The following is an 18,443-nucleotide window of genomic DNA, read 5'->3' on the forward strand; positions in this document are numbered from 1 at the left end:
ATTTTCTTCTATTTTTAATCAAAACGAGATATTAATGTTCTCCCGCGTGAAGCCTGGTAGCTCAGCTCGTTTTTAATAAAATATACTATATCATAGATTTCGACTTTTCATCTTCGGTAATAAATTTTATATTCACAGATATACGACCATTTAAATCTACGCCTTGCTTTGGAACATTTTTTCGGTCCCAAATACAGTCGTATCTCGACGGTCACCTGTACTAAAATTATCACTTTATAATTCTTCTTCTTTTTCTTTTATTAGGCGTAACATCCTATGCGGCATGTCTGCATACATAGGCAGTCGGATAGCAAACCAAGTGCCACAAATCTACTAAACGACAACCTTATACCTATACCTTTACCTTACTTACTTACTTATCCGGCGCTACAACCGCTTTGGGGTCTTGGCCTGCCTCAGGAGTGTCCGAAACCGCTCACGGTCTCGCGCCTTCGTCTGCCAGTCCGTTATCCCGGCCTTAATGGCGGACGCCTCCACGCCATCTTGCCACCTCAATTTGGGCCTACCACGCCTCCTCTGTCCTTGTGGACGGCCTAAAAAGACTTTACGGGCTGGGTCGTCCGTTTCCATGCGTATAACATGGCCAGCCCACCGGAGCCTGGCGAACTTGATACGCTGTACGACAGTGAGGTCGCCGTACATCTCGTATAGCTCGTCATTATAGCGACTCCTCCATTGTCCTTCCACACATACGGGGCCAAGTATCCTTCTGAGCATCTTCCTCTCGAACGCGGCTAAGAGGGCTTCGTCAGATTTGGACAGTGTCCATGTCTCAGAGGCGTATGTGAGTACTGGTACTATATAGGTACTATATAGTCCCAGCTTCGTCCGTCGCGACAGGTTCTTTGAGGTGAACTGCTTTTTCAGGCTGTAGAATGACCGGTTGGCAGCCAGCATCCTTGCGCGCAACTCAACTTCCATACTGTTGTCGTTGCTGACCTTTGACCCAAGATAGGTGAATTCTGGGACGACTTCAAAAGTGCGTTCACCTATCTGTACATCACGCCTACGTAGATTCGGATTATTTATTGGTGGGTCCGCTGATGTTGCCACCATCAGTTTGGTCTTTGCCTCGTTTATCTGCAATCCGAGGTTCTCTGCCGCCTGCTCAATCCCTTGGTAGGCTTCTGCTACATAGGAGAGCCGCAGACCAATGATGTCTATATCATCAGCGTATGCCAGGATCTGGGTTGACTTATAGAAGATGGTTCCCGTAGTCTCCACCCTCGAGTCACGGATGGCCCTCTCTAGCGCCAAGTTGAATAGGAGACAGGCAAGCCCGTCCACCTGGCGCAGACCTTTGGTGGTAGCAAAAGGTCCTGAGAGTTTTCCATCCAGCCTCACCTGGCATGTGACGTTGGTCATAGTCATTCTAACTAGCCTTATTAGTTTGGCCGGGATTCCAAATGAGCTCATGGCGTCATACAGTTTTACCCTGGCTATGCTATCGTATGCGGCTTGAAGTCAATGAAGAGATGGTATGTGTCGTGTCTGTATTCAGCCATCTTCTCCAAGATCTGCCGCATGGTGAAGATCTGATCAATGGTTGATTTTCCGTTTCGGAATCCTCTTTGATAGTTTCCTACTATCTCTTCGACGTGCGGGACAAGCCGATCCTGGAGGATCAGGGAGAATATTTTATAGGCGGTATTCAACACCGTAATACCCCTGTAGTTGTTGCAGTCCAACCTATCTCCCTTCTTGTATATGGGGTAGATGATGCCGAGATTCCAATCACATGGCACCGATTCGCTATCCCACACCACAGTAACAATTTGATGAGTCTCGTTTTCTAGTCGTGCACCTCCATTCTTGAACAGTTCAGCTGCAATTCCGTCGGTTCCGGGTGCTTTGTTATTTTTCAGCCGACGGATAGCCTTTCGTGTTTCTTCTATGCTAGGTGGCAGTAGCATGACACTATACCTATACCCTATTCGTAAGTTAACAACATAACGTAAATTTATGACATGCTAAAGAATATATATTGAGAGCTAAAATTCGAGAAACTACAATCCCACACACAAAATTTATGGTCCTGTCCTGGCAGGCGGTCGTAGAAATACGGTGAGACATTTTTCAAAATTCCAGAAAACATGTTTTCAGTTAACTAAAAGCAAGATGCAGCTTTGATGAAATTTCATGTAAATTCGACGAGCAGATCAAAAGATATTAAGGCCGGGCTACATTGATCGTACTACGTAGTTTAATTTTTGTGAATGCGTACGCCATCTGTCAATTTATCTGTCAATAAATGTTATGGGTCGAGGAGGCTATAATTATACCCAATGATGGAGAGAGGTTGGAAGATGGGGAAAACTGTTGCCCAGCGTTTTGTATGAATGACGATTTGTCCAACAACAACAATTAACGGCCTACTTTGTTGCAATTTATGGACGTTTATCTTACTTGATGAGACTCCAAGTATGAATAATTTTGACACATAAATTATACCGACATCTAGCTAGCGATGATCGTTGCCAGATGCGCTAGTGAAAATAAAAATTACACTAGCGAGTACGGGCAATGTCCCCCGGCCTTTAGCTTTTGAATCCGCGAATCAGCAATCTCCCGTACAAAATGTATGGCCCTACACGGGTAGACGGTCATAGTACAACGTGTAGTTATTCGATCATAGACACTACGGTTAACAAAATGGAGAGATCGCTCGAAATAAAGCGCCGCAGCTAATTAAAATTCAAGACTAGCTCCTGTTGGAGCCGGACTTTTTCCGAACTCGCTGGTGTAATTTAGATTTTGACTAGCGCATCTGGCGGCGGCTGACCGAAGCATTTGTCCAAACAATTTGGAGCCGTTTCAGAAAATACAGTAGAACGTCGATTATCCGGGCCGCTCAGGACCGGACGATTACTGGTTAATCGATTTGCACGATTAATAGTCCAAGAAATGTTAAATTCATATAAAAGTTATAAAATTCAATTTTTTATAATTTTTTGAATCAATCGGTTAATCGTTAGTAGAATATTATTTTAATCAATAACTATAGGTTTAACAACCGTTCATGAACAAAATTGAATTTCGAAAATACCACTAGACACTACAGAGCTGCACAAAAAAATGGTTTCCCACTTGACTATCGCTGCAAATGTTCGCCGTACGTTTGAATAGATGTCACATTTGTGCCCACGGTTAAGCCGCCCACCGGTTAATCCGCCCCGGATAATCGACGTTCAACTGTATGTTATTTTTTCCATGTTTTTACCTGCAACTGGACGGAAAAAGCGTTGTAATTGATAGGTGAATATGTTGTGCAAGTACAATTAACCTTCTGTTATTTGAGACCTCTCCAATTTGCAAACCCCGTGATATTTGAACATAATTTACAGTCTCTTCATTTTCATTACATTTTTGTTCCTTTAGAATGAAAAACCTCTGAAATCTATGCCCCTCTTATTTGTGTATGGTGTTGCCATGGTTATTAAATGATGTATGTATTGTAATGTACAATATGAAACAATTGAACACGACTGTTCAGCTTGAAGGCTATTCAACAATTAATATATTTCTCTCATCTGTGTGCTGTGATCACATGATGTGATCACATGAATCACATGGTAACAATATCTCCCTTTTTTAATTCCATTTTACGAAAAATGGAGCGAACCTTTTTGGCCGTTTAATATTTCTTTTTGGTCGTCCTGTTTCGTACTCTAGTTGTTGTCTTGATTCCTCATTCTGTTGTCCAACTGGACGATCAACGAAATTTGATGGTTGTTCTTCTAATGGAAGTGCTGGAATAGGTGCGACTGTTATTTCTTGTTCAGTTTCCAAATCTGCTGTTTCCAATTGTGGTATTGGTGGTGAATCAGGCGCAACTGTTATCTCTTGTTCGTTGGTGGTCACCAAATTTGCTATTTCCTGTTGAAGTGGTGTAACTATTGATTCTTGTCCATTAGTGGTCTCCACATTTACATTTTCCTGTTTAAGTCCAAACATATCAACCAAAATATTTAAAGAGCTTTTCGATTTTTCTTCTGGTTGATCACACGTTTTTGACATTAGCTGGTTGATATGGCTTCGAATGAGTTTTCGACTTCCATGTACAGGCGGTCCCCGAGATACACGGTTAATGGGGACCGAAAACGGCCGCAAAATACCGCGTATCTCGAATTTCCGCGTAAGTCGAATCTCGTAATTTTCAGCCAAAATATCATTAATCTTCGTGTAATTTTGCAAGTAGGGGATGGTTTTAGCCACCAAATTAATTATTTGATATGTTTCTAATGAATTGAACAGTTTTCAACCTTTTTAAATGGTATTTTACATTCGATCAATACGGAAATTATTTGGTATTTCACAATTGATGTGTCAAATCAGTACAATTTGCTCAAAGAACTGTCAAATTTAGAAAACCGCGTATCTCCGAATCCGCGTATAAGAGGTACCGTGTATCTCGGGGACCGCCTGTATATCGGTTAATAAAATAGTGTAATTTACCTTTCCAATCCACTCGATGACAACACCAGCTGCCCAACTCCATTTGTTTCTTGAATACACTTTCGCGTAGACATTTTCTCCCTTCCGAAAGCTTCGTCTTACTTGTTTGATTGAGACTTGATGTTCCTATTCGGGTTCCAACAAAGTTAACACCGTTTTCATTTTCCTTCCGAACATGAGTTCAACTGGCGTTTTTCCGTTTAATGTTCTGCATGGTGTTGAACGGAAAACCTGAAGGAAAACCTGTAGAGATCTCGCTATTTTTTCTCCTTTGTTTATTTTCATTAGTCCTCGTTTTAAAGCATCCACAAATCTCTCTGCCTGACCATTGGACTGTGGGTGGTATGGAGCGGATTTTAAATGATTGATTCCATTTTCTTTGCAAAAATTATGGAATAACGTGGATGTGAATTGACTTCCATTATCTGAAACAATTGTTGATGGATTCCCTTACCGCGCAAATAACACTTCGAGGAATTCTATAGTGGATGAAGTTGTTGCCGATGGCATAATCTTCACCTCTGGCCATTTCGAGTAAGCATCCACAACGATAAATAAAAATTTACCGAAAAATGGACCCGCAAAATCAATGTGAATTCTCTCCCACGACCTGGTTGTTTGTGGCCATGGCTGTGGTTGAAGTCGGCATGGTGATTTGGCTTGGCTCATGCAACTAACACAGTTCTTAACGAAATTTTCAATGTGCTTGTCTAATTTCGGCCAAAACACGTGACTTCTCGCTATTGACTTCATGCGTTTTATCCCGGGATGTCCACGATGCAGCTGTTTTAAAATGCTATTTCGGAATTCTTCTGGAATTATTATTCCATCTGCCATCATTAGACATCCTTTTACTGTTGAGATGGCTTCTCGATGAGCAAAATATCCACGAACTTCTTCATTTTCGATAGTTTCAGCTCGTCTAGGCCATCCTTCTTCACACAATTTCTTAACATCCTGCAACAAAGGACACCTTGATGTAGCATTTCGAATTATGTTGAATGTTATAGATAACGTTTCAATAGCTTCACCCAATACTGCTGTGATGTTCTCTTCCGATTGTAATGAAGCTATAACGAACTCTTCATCTGTTTTGGAGTAATTGTTCATGAGCCACGAGAGAACGTCCGCATATCCAAAATTAGTAGTAGATATGTATTCTATTTCAAAATCATAGCATAATAATGCTAAAGCCCATCTTTGCAGACGATTAGCTGTGTGCAGTGGAATACCTTTCTTTGATCCAAAAATTCGTGCCTGAAGAGTAAATTTTCTTCCTAAAATCATCCGGTGAAATTTCATCACCGCAAACACTATAACTAAACCTTCTTTTTCGATCTGGCTATAACCGATTTCTGCTTTGGAAAGTGCACGTGATGCGTGTGCAATTGCTTTAATGTTGCCATCCGCAAAACGATCCATGGCCACTGCGCCTATGCCATATTTTGATGCGTCCGCTGCTATGATGATTTCGTTCTCTGAATCTTAATGTGTTAAAAGCAAATCTGAATGCAATATTTCCGTTATTTTGTTGAAGGAATATTTACAGTTATTTGACCAATTGAATGTAACATCCTTCTTTAATAATTCATCCAAGAGCCGTCTCCATTGATGCATGTTCTTTACAAACTTCGCGTAAAAGTTTACAGCACCAAGAAATGAACGAAGGCTTGTAACATCGGTAGGTGCAGGCATGTTTGTTATTGCTTCAATTTTGGAAAGATATGGACGAATTCCGCAAGCATCTACGATGTGTCCCAAATATTGTATTTGTATTTGAAGCAAACTATATTTTTCCTCCTGAAGGTGAAACCCATAATCTTCCATACGCTTCAAAAGTGCTCTTAAAAATGTGTGATGATCTTGTTCTGTTCTGATCTTGCTGAACACTATAATGTAGTCCAGAAAAGATTCAGTACCTTCAATATTCGATATCATACCACTCATGAGCTGCTGGAATGCTCCAGGAGCAGATTTTACCCCTGGCGCTAATCTATTGAACCGGTAGAGACCCCTATGTGTGTTAATGGTTAGCAATTCTTTGGAGGGATCATCGACTTCGACTTGAAGATATGCATCTGAAAGGTCAATGATACTAAAAACCTTTGATCCATTAAGTTTTACAAAAATCTCTTCCGGAACAGATAATGGATAGTGGTTTGATTCAAGAGCAGCGTTTAAACCTGTGGAATAGTCTGCACATATACGCACTTTTCCATTCGGCTTTTTAACGATAACTACAGGTGCAGCCCACGAAGAAAAATCGACAGGCGTGATAATGTTCAATTTTTCCAAACGATCGATCTCTTCGTCAACTTTTGAAAATGCAGTAAATGGCACCGGACGCTTTGGTCTGAAAATTGGACGAGCATGTTTCAGGAACAGCTTGACTTTTGTTTTCTTGCACAGACCAAGATGTTCATTGAAAACGTTTGGAAATTCCTCTTTGTATAGCAAAATAGGTGTTTGAAATGATTGAACACAATTGCAAATTGATGAGAGAGGCTGTGATTCTAAACCAAACAATTCGATCCAATCTAATACGAACAAATTCAAATTGGAGTTTTCTGATACAAAGCATGATGCATTTTTAAAAACATCTTTGAACTGAACAGTGCTAGTAAGTTCGCCTAATATGCTCAACATGTTTCCAGAAGCAGACCTTGCTGAATGATTAGTAGGTTTAAGTTCTGGTGATCCAAGTTTTAACCATGATTGTTTTGAAATTATGGTTATGTCCGATGCAGTGTCAAATTGCATACGAATGCTTTTGCCTAATATGGTTACTTGTAAAAATTTCCAAGTGATTTTCCATTTAGCTGTAGAACGGAAAATATTGCATTTGTCTTAGGATTTTTTAAGAAGTCCTGCTTTTTTGCTTTTGGTGTAACACAATTGCAGTAACCTTCTTTATGGCCTACTTTGTGGCATGCTTTGCAAAAATGCTTTTGAAACGGGCAATCTTTTGAAAAGTGCATCCCACCGCATTGCCAACATGGTGTTTTAGGAAGTTTTCGATAATCGCTTACCTTAGCCCGTGGATCAGATTGTGATGATAGAGAATGATTCTGTTTGATTGCACAGAGTGATATATCTACCGATGTTTTCTTTTCCACAAGCGCAGTGTCGAGTTTCAAGTTTTGCATCCGTTCACATTCGTGTACTAATTTTTCTAGTGTTAATTCAACTCCTTCTTCACCCAGTTTTGCCAGTAACCTCGTCCTAAAATCAGCGACCTTTGGTGAACGTAATCCAATGACGAAAATTAACGATTTGAATTGATCTGCTTCGAAATCTTCGCATAGTTTGTTCACTCTTGCCCCATAAGAAATGAAGTCTTCCTCAGCACACATTGATGTTTCGAAGCTCTTATAGCGTTTGCTGAACAATGATGATCTTGTGCCGAACAACGTTTTCAATTTTTTAACTGTATCATCGAATGAAAACTCTCGTGGGTGCTTCGGTAGAATGAAATGTTGATATTTATCGTGAACAGTGACACTGAGTTTTCTCAGCAACAGTCTCACTTTGGCAGCATCTTCAAGATTTTCACCGTCACGCAAGAAACTGTCCTTGTATTTTGTTTACCACCGATCGAAAGTTAAACCATTTTCAGGATCGAATGAAAATTCCGAAATACTATTTGCGGGCGCTTCGGGTACAACCTCTACTGGTACAGTAGCTTGGTTCAAAAAACTACGCTGCATGTATGAAACCATTTCCATAAGAAACCGCTTGAATGTTTCATCTTGAGGTGTAGCCATTTTCGATGTGGTTCTAGATCAAAGTCTTGAAATTCGAAGTACTTCTAGATTAAAGTCTTGAAATTCTTCTTATTTTTCTCTATGTTTGATAAAATTCTAATTCACTCAAATCCTCGTCGCCACATATTGTAATGTACAATATGAAACAATTGAAGACTGTTCAGCTTGAAGGCTATTAAACAATTAATATATTTCTCTCATCTCAATGTGTACTGTGATCACATGATGTAATCGCATGGTTCAAAGTTTCCTATATTAGCTGCCTATATACCAAAGCAACAGTTAAGGCTGCATACTAAATGTTCTGTCTCTTTCTAGTTTGTATGGATTTTTCGTTCACTTTCAACCTCTGTAATTTGAAAATTTGACCCCCTGCTATTTGACAGTCCCATCGCCTCTCCAATAAGAGAGAGTTGACTGTATTTCGCAAAAATGTACACGGGTACGCGTTTATTACCGTGGCAGCGCTCATCCGATGCGATATTATCGGACGAGACTTATATGGGATTTGACAGATAACGCCGGACGTGCGATTTCGTCGTACGACGGAATCAATTTTTTCGCAATGAGACCAAAAAGCGTTTGACAGAAGCGTCCGATAAAATCGCATCGGATCAACGTTGCCACCGCCCTTGCAAAAATACACTAGAGAGTAGGATCAATGTAACCCGGCCTTTACGTATGGTAAGGGAAAGCGGGGCAAAATGGGCATGTTAAGCAGTTTACTGAATATTCCTTTGAATATGCAACAAACCACATTTTTTTCTTTCATTATTGTATGCCTCGACCATTTATCTATGGACTAAAATTGCCAAATAAAATGAAAACAACTTAAAATCATGAAAACAGTGTAAAATAAAAGTTGATGTTTTACTAGAAGCTATTTTGACACGTGGGGTAAAATGGGCATAGTCTTGGGGCAAAATAGGCATATGTAAGCTAACTGTGAAACCTCAAAACTCTGGGACAATATGTGCAACAACAACTGCACTTAGGTAATGGTCTATGCTTTTGCGCACGTTTCGTAAAATGTATTTTAGTTCTATCTTTTGTTTTGCTGTTCAGAAAAGCCCTTAAAATTATTCTAAAAATAGATTATCAAAATTAAACTGTTTTTACAGTTTTTAATCTACAAAATCGAATCTTTTGAAGCTGTGCCTATCATCATTATTGAGGCGACTAATACAACACCATAGCCTCACCAAGCGTCGAATGTAAAAAACATCTGACCATTTTGCACCACGTGAAGCATTTTTGTCATTTTTGTTATAATAGTAAACATACGCATTAAATCGCATTGCTTTCTTCAGAAAAAATGTGTAGAAATATCATATCTTAAAAAATATATCATATAAAACTTCACCGCATCCCTGTGACACTGCTTTAAGCTAATTTTCGAAGTGACAAATATTACATCAATATGCTACTAAACCTTATTTAGCATTTTCTTGGTTATTTGTCATGTAAGGGTTATGACACTTACATGGTGTTCATAGAACACTCTAATGAATACATTTTGAGAATAGGAAAATATCTTTGAAGTGAAATAATACTTAAATGGAGATTATCCATTTTGCCCTGCTTTCCCCCTACAATGTCAGGCGATATGCTGAAAGGAATCTGATGAACGAAATATCAAACAAAAATAGGTAAAATATACACAAACAAAATAAAATAAAAAAAAATTTCAAAACACGTCTTTAATGTTCTAAAATCCAAAATAAATTTGCGTTAAAACCATGTTTTGAAATACAGGTGTCCCCCGAGATAGGACTGTATTTGGGACCGAAAAAATGTTCCAAAGCAAGGCGTAAGTCGAAAAAGTCATAAGTCGAATATCTATGAATATTAAGTTTATAACCGAAGTTGAAGAGTCGGAATTTATGATATCGTGTATTTTATTTAAAATAATGTTTGATAATGTAATAATTATATTTTAAAAACCGTACACAATATAGATATTCAAGAAAGGGTAGTTGTGGAATCTTTGGAAATGTGTGTATAACGGTTATCAGCCCAGATATTCAAAAAAATACATCAATTTCTTGTCAATGACAACTTTTAACTGTCAAAATCAAAATCGTCGTGTCTGCGAATCGTTGTAACTCGGGGGACGCCTGTACAGTCAACTCTCTCTTATTGAGAGACGATGGGACTGTCGAATAAGAGGGATTTTCAAATTAAAGAGGTTGAAAGTGAATGAAAGGTCCATACAAACATGAAAGAGAAAAAAAACATTTAATATGCAGCCTTAACTGTTGCTACAGGAAACTGCGAACACGATTGCCAATTTGAGCATACATCATTCAATAACCATGGCAACACCATACACAAATAAGAGGGATACAGATTTCAGAGGTTTTCCAAATTAGAGGAACAAATATGTACTGGAATTCAAGGGACTGTGCAAAATGTTCAAATAAGAGAGGTTTTTCAAATCGGAGAGGTGTCAAATATAAGAGGGTTCACTGTATTTTTATTTTATTTTTTATTTTATTTTGTTTCAATTCAACTACCCTTCCCGCGGGGCCAGGGCTGTGTATGCATAAACAATGTAAGCATAAAGTGCTTGTTTCCCGGGGAAACATGAAAATGGTAAAGCATACAATGATACGGCAAAATTTTTATCAATAAGCGAAAGGCCACGGGAGTGACAAAATGCTGACAAATTTTTCAAAATGTGAGCTTTTGTCACTTTTTTGAGCTTTTGTCAAAATTTTGTGACCTGGAGCAGCCAGGAAAAAAAGTTGACAAAAGTTGACAAAATTTGACGTTCGTGAAAAAGCGTAAACAAACAGCTATTTGGCGCAGTTGTGACCCATTGTTATGATAATAATGCTAAAATGCATGATTCTAATTGATTTATGTACCTAGTTAGTGCTTCTTAAACAAAATATCGATGATATTCAGATGTTGGAGCTTTTAGTCGCTCTTGTGTATGTTTTTGGTGCGGCCACGAGAAAAGCTCATTTTTGCAGTTGACAAGCAATTTTGACAAAGTTGAAAATTTTTTCAACATTTTTTCAGCTCCGTGGCCACGCGCTAAATCAGAATAACCAAATTATGTTTACACGTTGTATCACACTCTCACAAGCACATAGAGTATAGTATGCAAAGCGAAGAAGGTAGAATAAGGGAGAAAAGAACATAATACTGCTCGGGCTGAACTGTGAATGGGTTAATATCACTATGCTCAATGATCATAACAATTCTGATTATATAGAACATACCAATGTTTACTGGATAGGGAGTTTCGTGGCACGCAGGATCTAAATTAATTAAGTAGGGCAATGAGCCATTTGCATGGCGGTATTGCGCTAACTTCTTCACAAAAGTTGTTTTACCCGAACCAGCCATGCCAAGAACAATGACACAAATGGGACGTTTATTGGGAATCAATCCAAGTGAAGCATTCACATTAGATAATGCAGCAACAGGTTGTATGATTTCCGTTTCCATTTTGATGGTAGTACAATAAATTGAAACAAGAGACTATAGTCTTGATCTAAGCAAGCAATGCGTTCCACTGAAGTAACACTGGTTATACACAACACAATTTCTGCGTAAGGCGGCGCTCTGGCATTAATAGAACACGACATCCGACACAAACAAACCCATATAATCATACGGAGGTGCCCCATCAAACACAAACAAACGAACATAACATACAAAGCCGAGGTGGATTAAAAAATATCAGGTGGTGGACTCTAGTGCATTTTGACAATTCGTCACTTGACGTAGGATCCCTAGGATTCAAACTTTGTTTATATTTATTAAATTTGTTCATATAATTTATCTACCCCATTTTTTCGATTAAATATTCTTTATAAATATATTTTGGACTTTTCTAGTTCTTATTAAACATAAGAACATGGATTAAAGTGTGTTATTTTGTTTTATTCCGTGAATTTATTCTATAATTCATTGTGTTTTCGACATTTTTGGAGATATCAATTAAGAAAACCTTAATTTTTTCAATTTTTACATTGATTCCTTATTATCTACGAGCTGCATGGACAATTAGCGTGAGATTAGAACTCATACTCACTTGATTTTAAATTTCGTGCATGAACAAATCATCAAATCTTTTGTTAATATATCTCATTATTTCGGTAAAATCAATAGACACACAAAAATGCACATAATAACAAAGAAATCTGTTATATTTGCTAAGCTTTGTGTGCGGAAACCAATGGTCAACGGTTCTAAAATGACGAAAAGTCCCTCAACTATGGCGACCCCCCAAAGGCCCTAATCCACCACCTGATATTGTTAATTCACCTTGATACAAAGCAAAGTGGATATAGGGACTAGATGTTCTTAAAGGTATGGCGGGAAGGCCATATTGGACGAACGAATGACAGGAGGGGATTCGATTGTGATACGTAGTTTTTCATCCACACTACGACACATCAACCAGAATAGCCATTAGAATTCACACTCAAACATAAAACAAGAATCGAAATCCCCCCTGTCATTTCGTTTTCACTTTTCTACAGTACGGCTGTCAAATTGTTCGGGATAAGGCCCGTGTCTGTGCTCCATCGCATGCAATTTTATCGCACGTGCTGTCAAACGCTTTTCGTATAATATTACGATTATTTGGATGATTTTAATAATACAGTGAACCCTCTCTTATTTGAGAGGCGATGGGACTGTCGAATAAGAGGGGTTTTCAAATTACAGGGGTTGAAAGTGAATGAAAGGTCCATACAACCCATGCGCCACAGATTAAGCTTAAACGACTGATAAATTGAATATCCATAGAAAAAAATGAAGGCTCCACAGCTTCATTGGTTTGATAAATAGATGGCGTATTAAAACTGTTTATTATATTGCTATCCTTTTCTTGCAATGTGTTTCGACAAGTTTCATCTTATCATGACCTATATAGCCGTCTAACTTTCCGAGCAAAAATCTATATAAATGGTCGTGTGGTCAGATACGTGGGTATCAACACCAACGACCATTACTCAAATCTCACTTGCTTCAGTGCTGGTGGTTTTCCATTGGAGTTTAGTATTTAAACAATTGTATCGCCGTTCTAGTTCTAGCGATGCATAACTTCAATGCGAAACCATACAACAGTACAGAGGAAATGAGAAAGCTCTCCTCCAAGCGATGAAACTCAACTGGTTGGGGTATCCCACCAACAGAGAGCGCCACCAGATTTTTCGCTATTTTTAGAATGCATGAGTCGTTTGCCGTCTGCTAAACGAAGTCTTTCTATATTCCGTTTAAGTAGAGAACTTGAGTCGTTTAGAAGCCGTTTAGTGGTCGTTTAGCGGATTTGTGGCACTTGGGAAGACTAGAAAGAGACAGAACATTTAGTATGCAGCCTTAACTGTTGCTACAGGAAACTGCGAACAGAATCGCCAATTTGAGCATACATCATTCAATGACCATGGGAACACCATACACAAATAAGAGGGATACAGATTTCAGAGGTTTTCCAAATTAGAGGAACAAAAATGTACTGGAATTCAAGGGACTGTGCAAAATGTTCAAATAAGAGAGGTTTTTCAAATTGGAGAGGTGTCAAATAAGAGAGGGTTCACTGTATAACGATTATGAAAATTAAATTGAGATTGTTCCTACAAAACACCATACATATATTTTGACAGATATAATCGGATGCGGCGTCCGACGAAATCAAAAAATTTTGATTCTGTAGTACGACGAAATCGCACGTCCGACGTTATATGTCAAATCCCATATAGGGTAACTGTACCAGTTTTCGGCAGGCTAGTGCAGCAGTTTCACAAAAATTGCTCACACATCAATATTTTTCATCATTTTTCTTGAAAGTGTTGTTATTCTGGTTGATAATCTATCATAGTATGTTACAATATTTTTTATTTGCCGGTTCAAATCCCTTTTTCATAAATATTCGTGAAAATGCAAACATTGATTTTGCTCCTATTTTCGGCAGTTTGTTCCTGTTTTCGGCAGGCTGTGTTTCTATTTTCGGCAGCGCGAATACGGGCCAGAAAATGTTTGTATCAATGTGACTATGTACAAAAAAAAATGTTTAAAGCAATTTAACACTCTTACTTTCCTAAGATTGGTGTTAAAAAGCACTTTAATTATTAATTTTATGTTGCTTATTTTGGCCCGTTTTGACAGCCATTTTGATGCGACGTTTAAACAGAGCAGCCATTAACAGTTTGATGGTTATAGCGTACGGTGCGAACTGGCTTACAAATATTTATTTTTCTCTTAAGTTAGTGCATTGTTTGTCGTAAAATTGGTGATACTTGGTACAAGAAAGGTCATATTATGTGTCGACATACGCATTGTAGTGTTCTGATCTATTTTAAAAGGAATATTCAGCCAAATTCAAAGTGTGTTATTGTTCCGAGTTTCGGCAGGAGCCCACAACATTGAGCTGTCAAAAATGAACATTTACTGTGTACCTATTTTTGGCAGCATTTAAAGTGAAAAATAACCTGTTTATCGTGATTTTAAAATTCCAAACAAGTCAGAATAAATTAAATAAGCATAAAATCTATAATATACACCACTTTTTCATTGTTTTACTGTTCTGATTCTCTTAATCACAAAACATGCCGAACGATTGGCTGACAGCAAAGCTACCGAAAAAAAGCACAATTAATTTGATATTTTGGAAAATACGTAATGAAATGGTGTGAAACTTCGTATGTGAATATCAAATAAGTACAGTTTCACTGCAAAATTGTATTTTGTGAAATTTTTTACCGGATGTGTGCAGAATTTCACCTTTTTAGCTACCCTACCGAAAATAGGTACAGGCTGGTATTATTGAATCCGTTCGTAGCGGCGGCGTACGTCCCGACACTCATTTTCCTAACGTACTAGATGGTTGCTACAGTTATTCACCGCGACGTTGTAGGACAGGGCTCAATAAATGTGTTGCCATCTCTAGAATTTCATGTGAGCGCCGTACGTTCCCGCGACGAACGGATTCAATAATACCAGCCACAGTCTTTCCCCGAGTTACGCGAATAATGCGTTCCGGAGACATTCGCGTAACTCGGATTTTCGCGTAAGTCGAATGTCACATGTTACAACAAAAATATACTTTATTTATCATAATTTTTGATTGAAGTTAGTTCATTTATGTAATTTAATACTTATTTGATGCAATTGGTGTAGAAAATTTGGTTATTTATCGGTTATTATTTTTCATTTGACAATTGATGGAGAAAATTGTACTGATTTGACATCTGAACTGTCAAAAATAAAAATTCGCGTAACTCGAATTCGCGTAACTCGAGTGTCGCGTAACTCTGGGAAAGACTGTACACTGCCGAAAACTGGTACAGTTACCCTAAATCTCGTCCGATAAAATCGCAACCGATGAGCGTTGCCACCGCCCTAAGCGAAAGGCCACGGGAGTGACAAAATGCTGAAAATTTTTCAAAATGTGAGCTTTTGTGAGCGTTTCTACATACACCGAGACTGCAGCTGAAAGATGGCTGTGAGAGAATTGACAACCGGTTTCTCACGCTGGTGTGTTTAGAAGCTCTGAAAAGCGCCGAGATGAGATCTTTAAAATGATGTTGAAAAAATCCATTTTAATCGCTAAAATGAAATTAAAAAAGTTTCTTTTACTTTTTAATAATATTTCTACGATTATAAGACGGCAAAAATGCAAACTATAATTGATCGATCGCTATAAACTGCCAATTCAATTTTTTCTCAGCTCCATCGTTCTTTGCATGCCGAGGAGAATGCTCTCACCGAAAATGCTGTCAGTCGCTGTCAAAGCATGCTGTCAGTTATTTTCTCAGCTGCATTCTCGGTGTATGTAGAAACGCTCTGTCACTTTTTTGAGCTTTTGTCAAAATTTTGTGACCTGGAGCAGCCAGGAAAAAAAGTTGACAAAAGTTGACAAAATTTGACGTTCGTGAAAAAGCGTAAACAAACAGCTATTTGGCGCAGTTGTGACCCATTGTTATGATAATAATGCTAAAATGCATGATTCTAATTGATTAATGTACAGGCGGTCCCCGAGATACACGGTTAATGGGGACCGAAAACGGCCGCAAAATACCGCGTATCTCGAATTTCCGCGTAAGTCGAATCTCGTGATTTCCAGCTGAAATATCACTAATTTTCATGTAATTTTGCAAGTAAGGGGTGGTTTTAGTCACTTTATGAATTATTTGATATTATTCTGACTGAATATAACTGTTTTAAACCTTTTGAAATAGTTTTTAACATTCGATCAAAACGGAAATTATTTGGCAATTTGCAATTGATGTGTCAAATCAGTACAATTTGCTCAAAGAATTGTCAAATTTAGAAAACCGCGTATCTCCGAATCCGCGTATAAGAGGTACCGTGTATCTCGGGGACCGCCTGTACCTAGTTAGTGCTTCTTAAACAAAATATCGATGATATTCAGATGTTGGAGCTTTTTGTCGCTCTTGTGTATGTTTTTGGTGCGGCCACGAGAAAAGCTCTTTTTTGCAGTTGACAAGCAATTTTGACAAAGTTGAAAATTTTTTCAACATTTTTTCAGCTCCGCGGCCACGAGATAATTTAGTATTGTTATACGGACGTCACACGATGTGTAAACTTTGGCGTAAACTAGATTTCAGCCATACAACCCTGAAATCTTTTGACAGGAAGTTTACGCTCTCCCATACAAATCAAGCAAAGTGGGTTTATTATACAGGTGGGCTTATCCCGAACAATTTGACAGCCGTGCTGTAGAAAAATGAAAACGAAATGACATGAGGGGATTCGATCATTTGTAGATGTATGCGTGTGAATTCCAATGGCTGTTTTGGTTGATGTGTCGTAGTATGGGTGAAAAACTACGTATCACAATCGAATCCCCTCCTGTCATTCGTTCGTCCAATATGGCCTTCCCGCCAAACCTATAAGCCAACCTAGTACCTATACCCACTTAGCAAATCAAGCGTAAACCAAGGACCGTAAAGATATCAGGTCAAGTTATAAGCCCGATTTGACAGCTAGGTGGAAGAAGAATCGACCAAGGTGTTATAAATGACAAGGTGAAGTTGTTCAGAGCAAAATGACATTTCTCGACTTGACATTTCTCTTCCTGGGGCTCCGGTATAAAAATCGGGGAGGGCTGGTGCGGGGTAATGAAATTTGTATGCAGAGAGTGACAGATGTCCCCCAAAATGTCGCCCAGCAAAAGCGATAAAAATCAACCTTCTAAATACATTATCCTTGGGTTGACTGAGTCAAATGAGCTACTTTGATCTACACAGAGTGAAATTTTGAGCTATCTTTCGTCGTCGCTGTATGTCTAATTGAACGGTCAAATCGTATACAATTTTCTATACCCCCCAAGGTGTATAAATATTAGGAGGTGAAGTGCTTCAAAACAAATTGACATTTCACGACTTGACCGTATTAATACACGATGCGCAATATCAGATTGCGCATATATTCGTTTTATCAAAACATATGTCATTTCGCGTAGCCAACCCTGAGCTATCAACGTCATTTCCATACAATTTCAGATTGCGCCAAGATTGCGCATAAATTTTTGTGAGATGAATTGTGCATCGCAAAGTGACTTGGTAAACTCTGTAATAAAAATTCTGACTAAATTAGACAGTTTTAAACCATTTGAAATGTTTTTAAATTCGATCAGAAGCAAAATTATTCGGCCTTTGATAATAGTTATGTCCAATCAGTACAATTTGCTCTTAGAACTGTCAAGTTTAGAATACAGTCTTTCCCCGAGTTACGCGAATCATGCGTTCCGGAGACATTCTTGTAACTCGGATTTTCGTGTAAGTCGAATATCACGTTTTACAGTAAAAATATACTTTCTTTATCATGATTTTTGATTGAATTTAGTTCATTTATGTAATTTATCACTTATTCGATTCAATTGGTGTGGAGAATTCAGTTATATCTGACTTTTTAGTGAATTAAAATTTTGAAATATTGCTAATTATTTTTCATTTGACAATTGATGGAGAAAATTGTACTGATTTGACATCTGAACTGTCAAAAATAAAAAATTCGCGTAACTCGAATTCGCGTAACTCGAGTGTCGCGTAACTCGGGGAAAGACTGTACCGCATATGTCCGAATCAGCGTATAACCGTTCAAATGGAACCGTTCAAAATTAGCTACAAAATTGAGATACAGGCGGTCCTCGAGATACAAGGTACACCTTATACGCGGATTTGGAGATACGCGGTTTTCTTAATTTGAGAATTCTTTGAG

At 38.4% G+C, this 18,443-nt stretch overlaps 1 protein-coding gene across 6 annotated transcripts in view; it reads right to left on the minus strand.

Moving 5' to 3' along the window:
• LOC1280293 (GPN-loop GTPase 1) overlaps positions 1-11,856 on the minus strand; it is a 47,157-nt gene extending 35,301 nt beyond the window's left edge. For all 6 annotated transcript variants that reach the window (XR_009766189.1, XR_009766190.1, XR_009766192.1 and 3 more), the window contains exon 1: positions 11,471-11,856. Coding sequence is in view for 2 of the 6 variants with exons in the window: in XM_320117.4 (XP_320117.4) it covers positions 11,471-11,699 (229 nt within the window). In the remaining 4 variants the exon portion in view is untranslated. The remainder of the gene's footprint in view (positions 1-11,470) is intronic.
• Positions 11,857-18,443: the final 6,587 nt, after the last annotated feature.

Source organism: Anopheles gambiae, chromosome 3 (genome assembly GCF_943734735.2).
Source record: "Anopheles gambiae chromosome 3, idAnoGambNW_F1_1, whole genome shotgun sequence".
Lineage (NCBI taxonomy): Eukaryota > Metazoa > Arthropoda > Insecta > Diptera > Culicidae > Anopheles > Anopheles gambiae.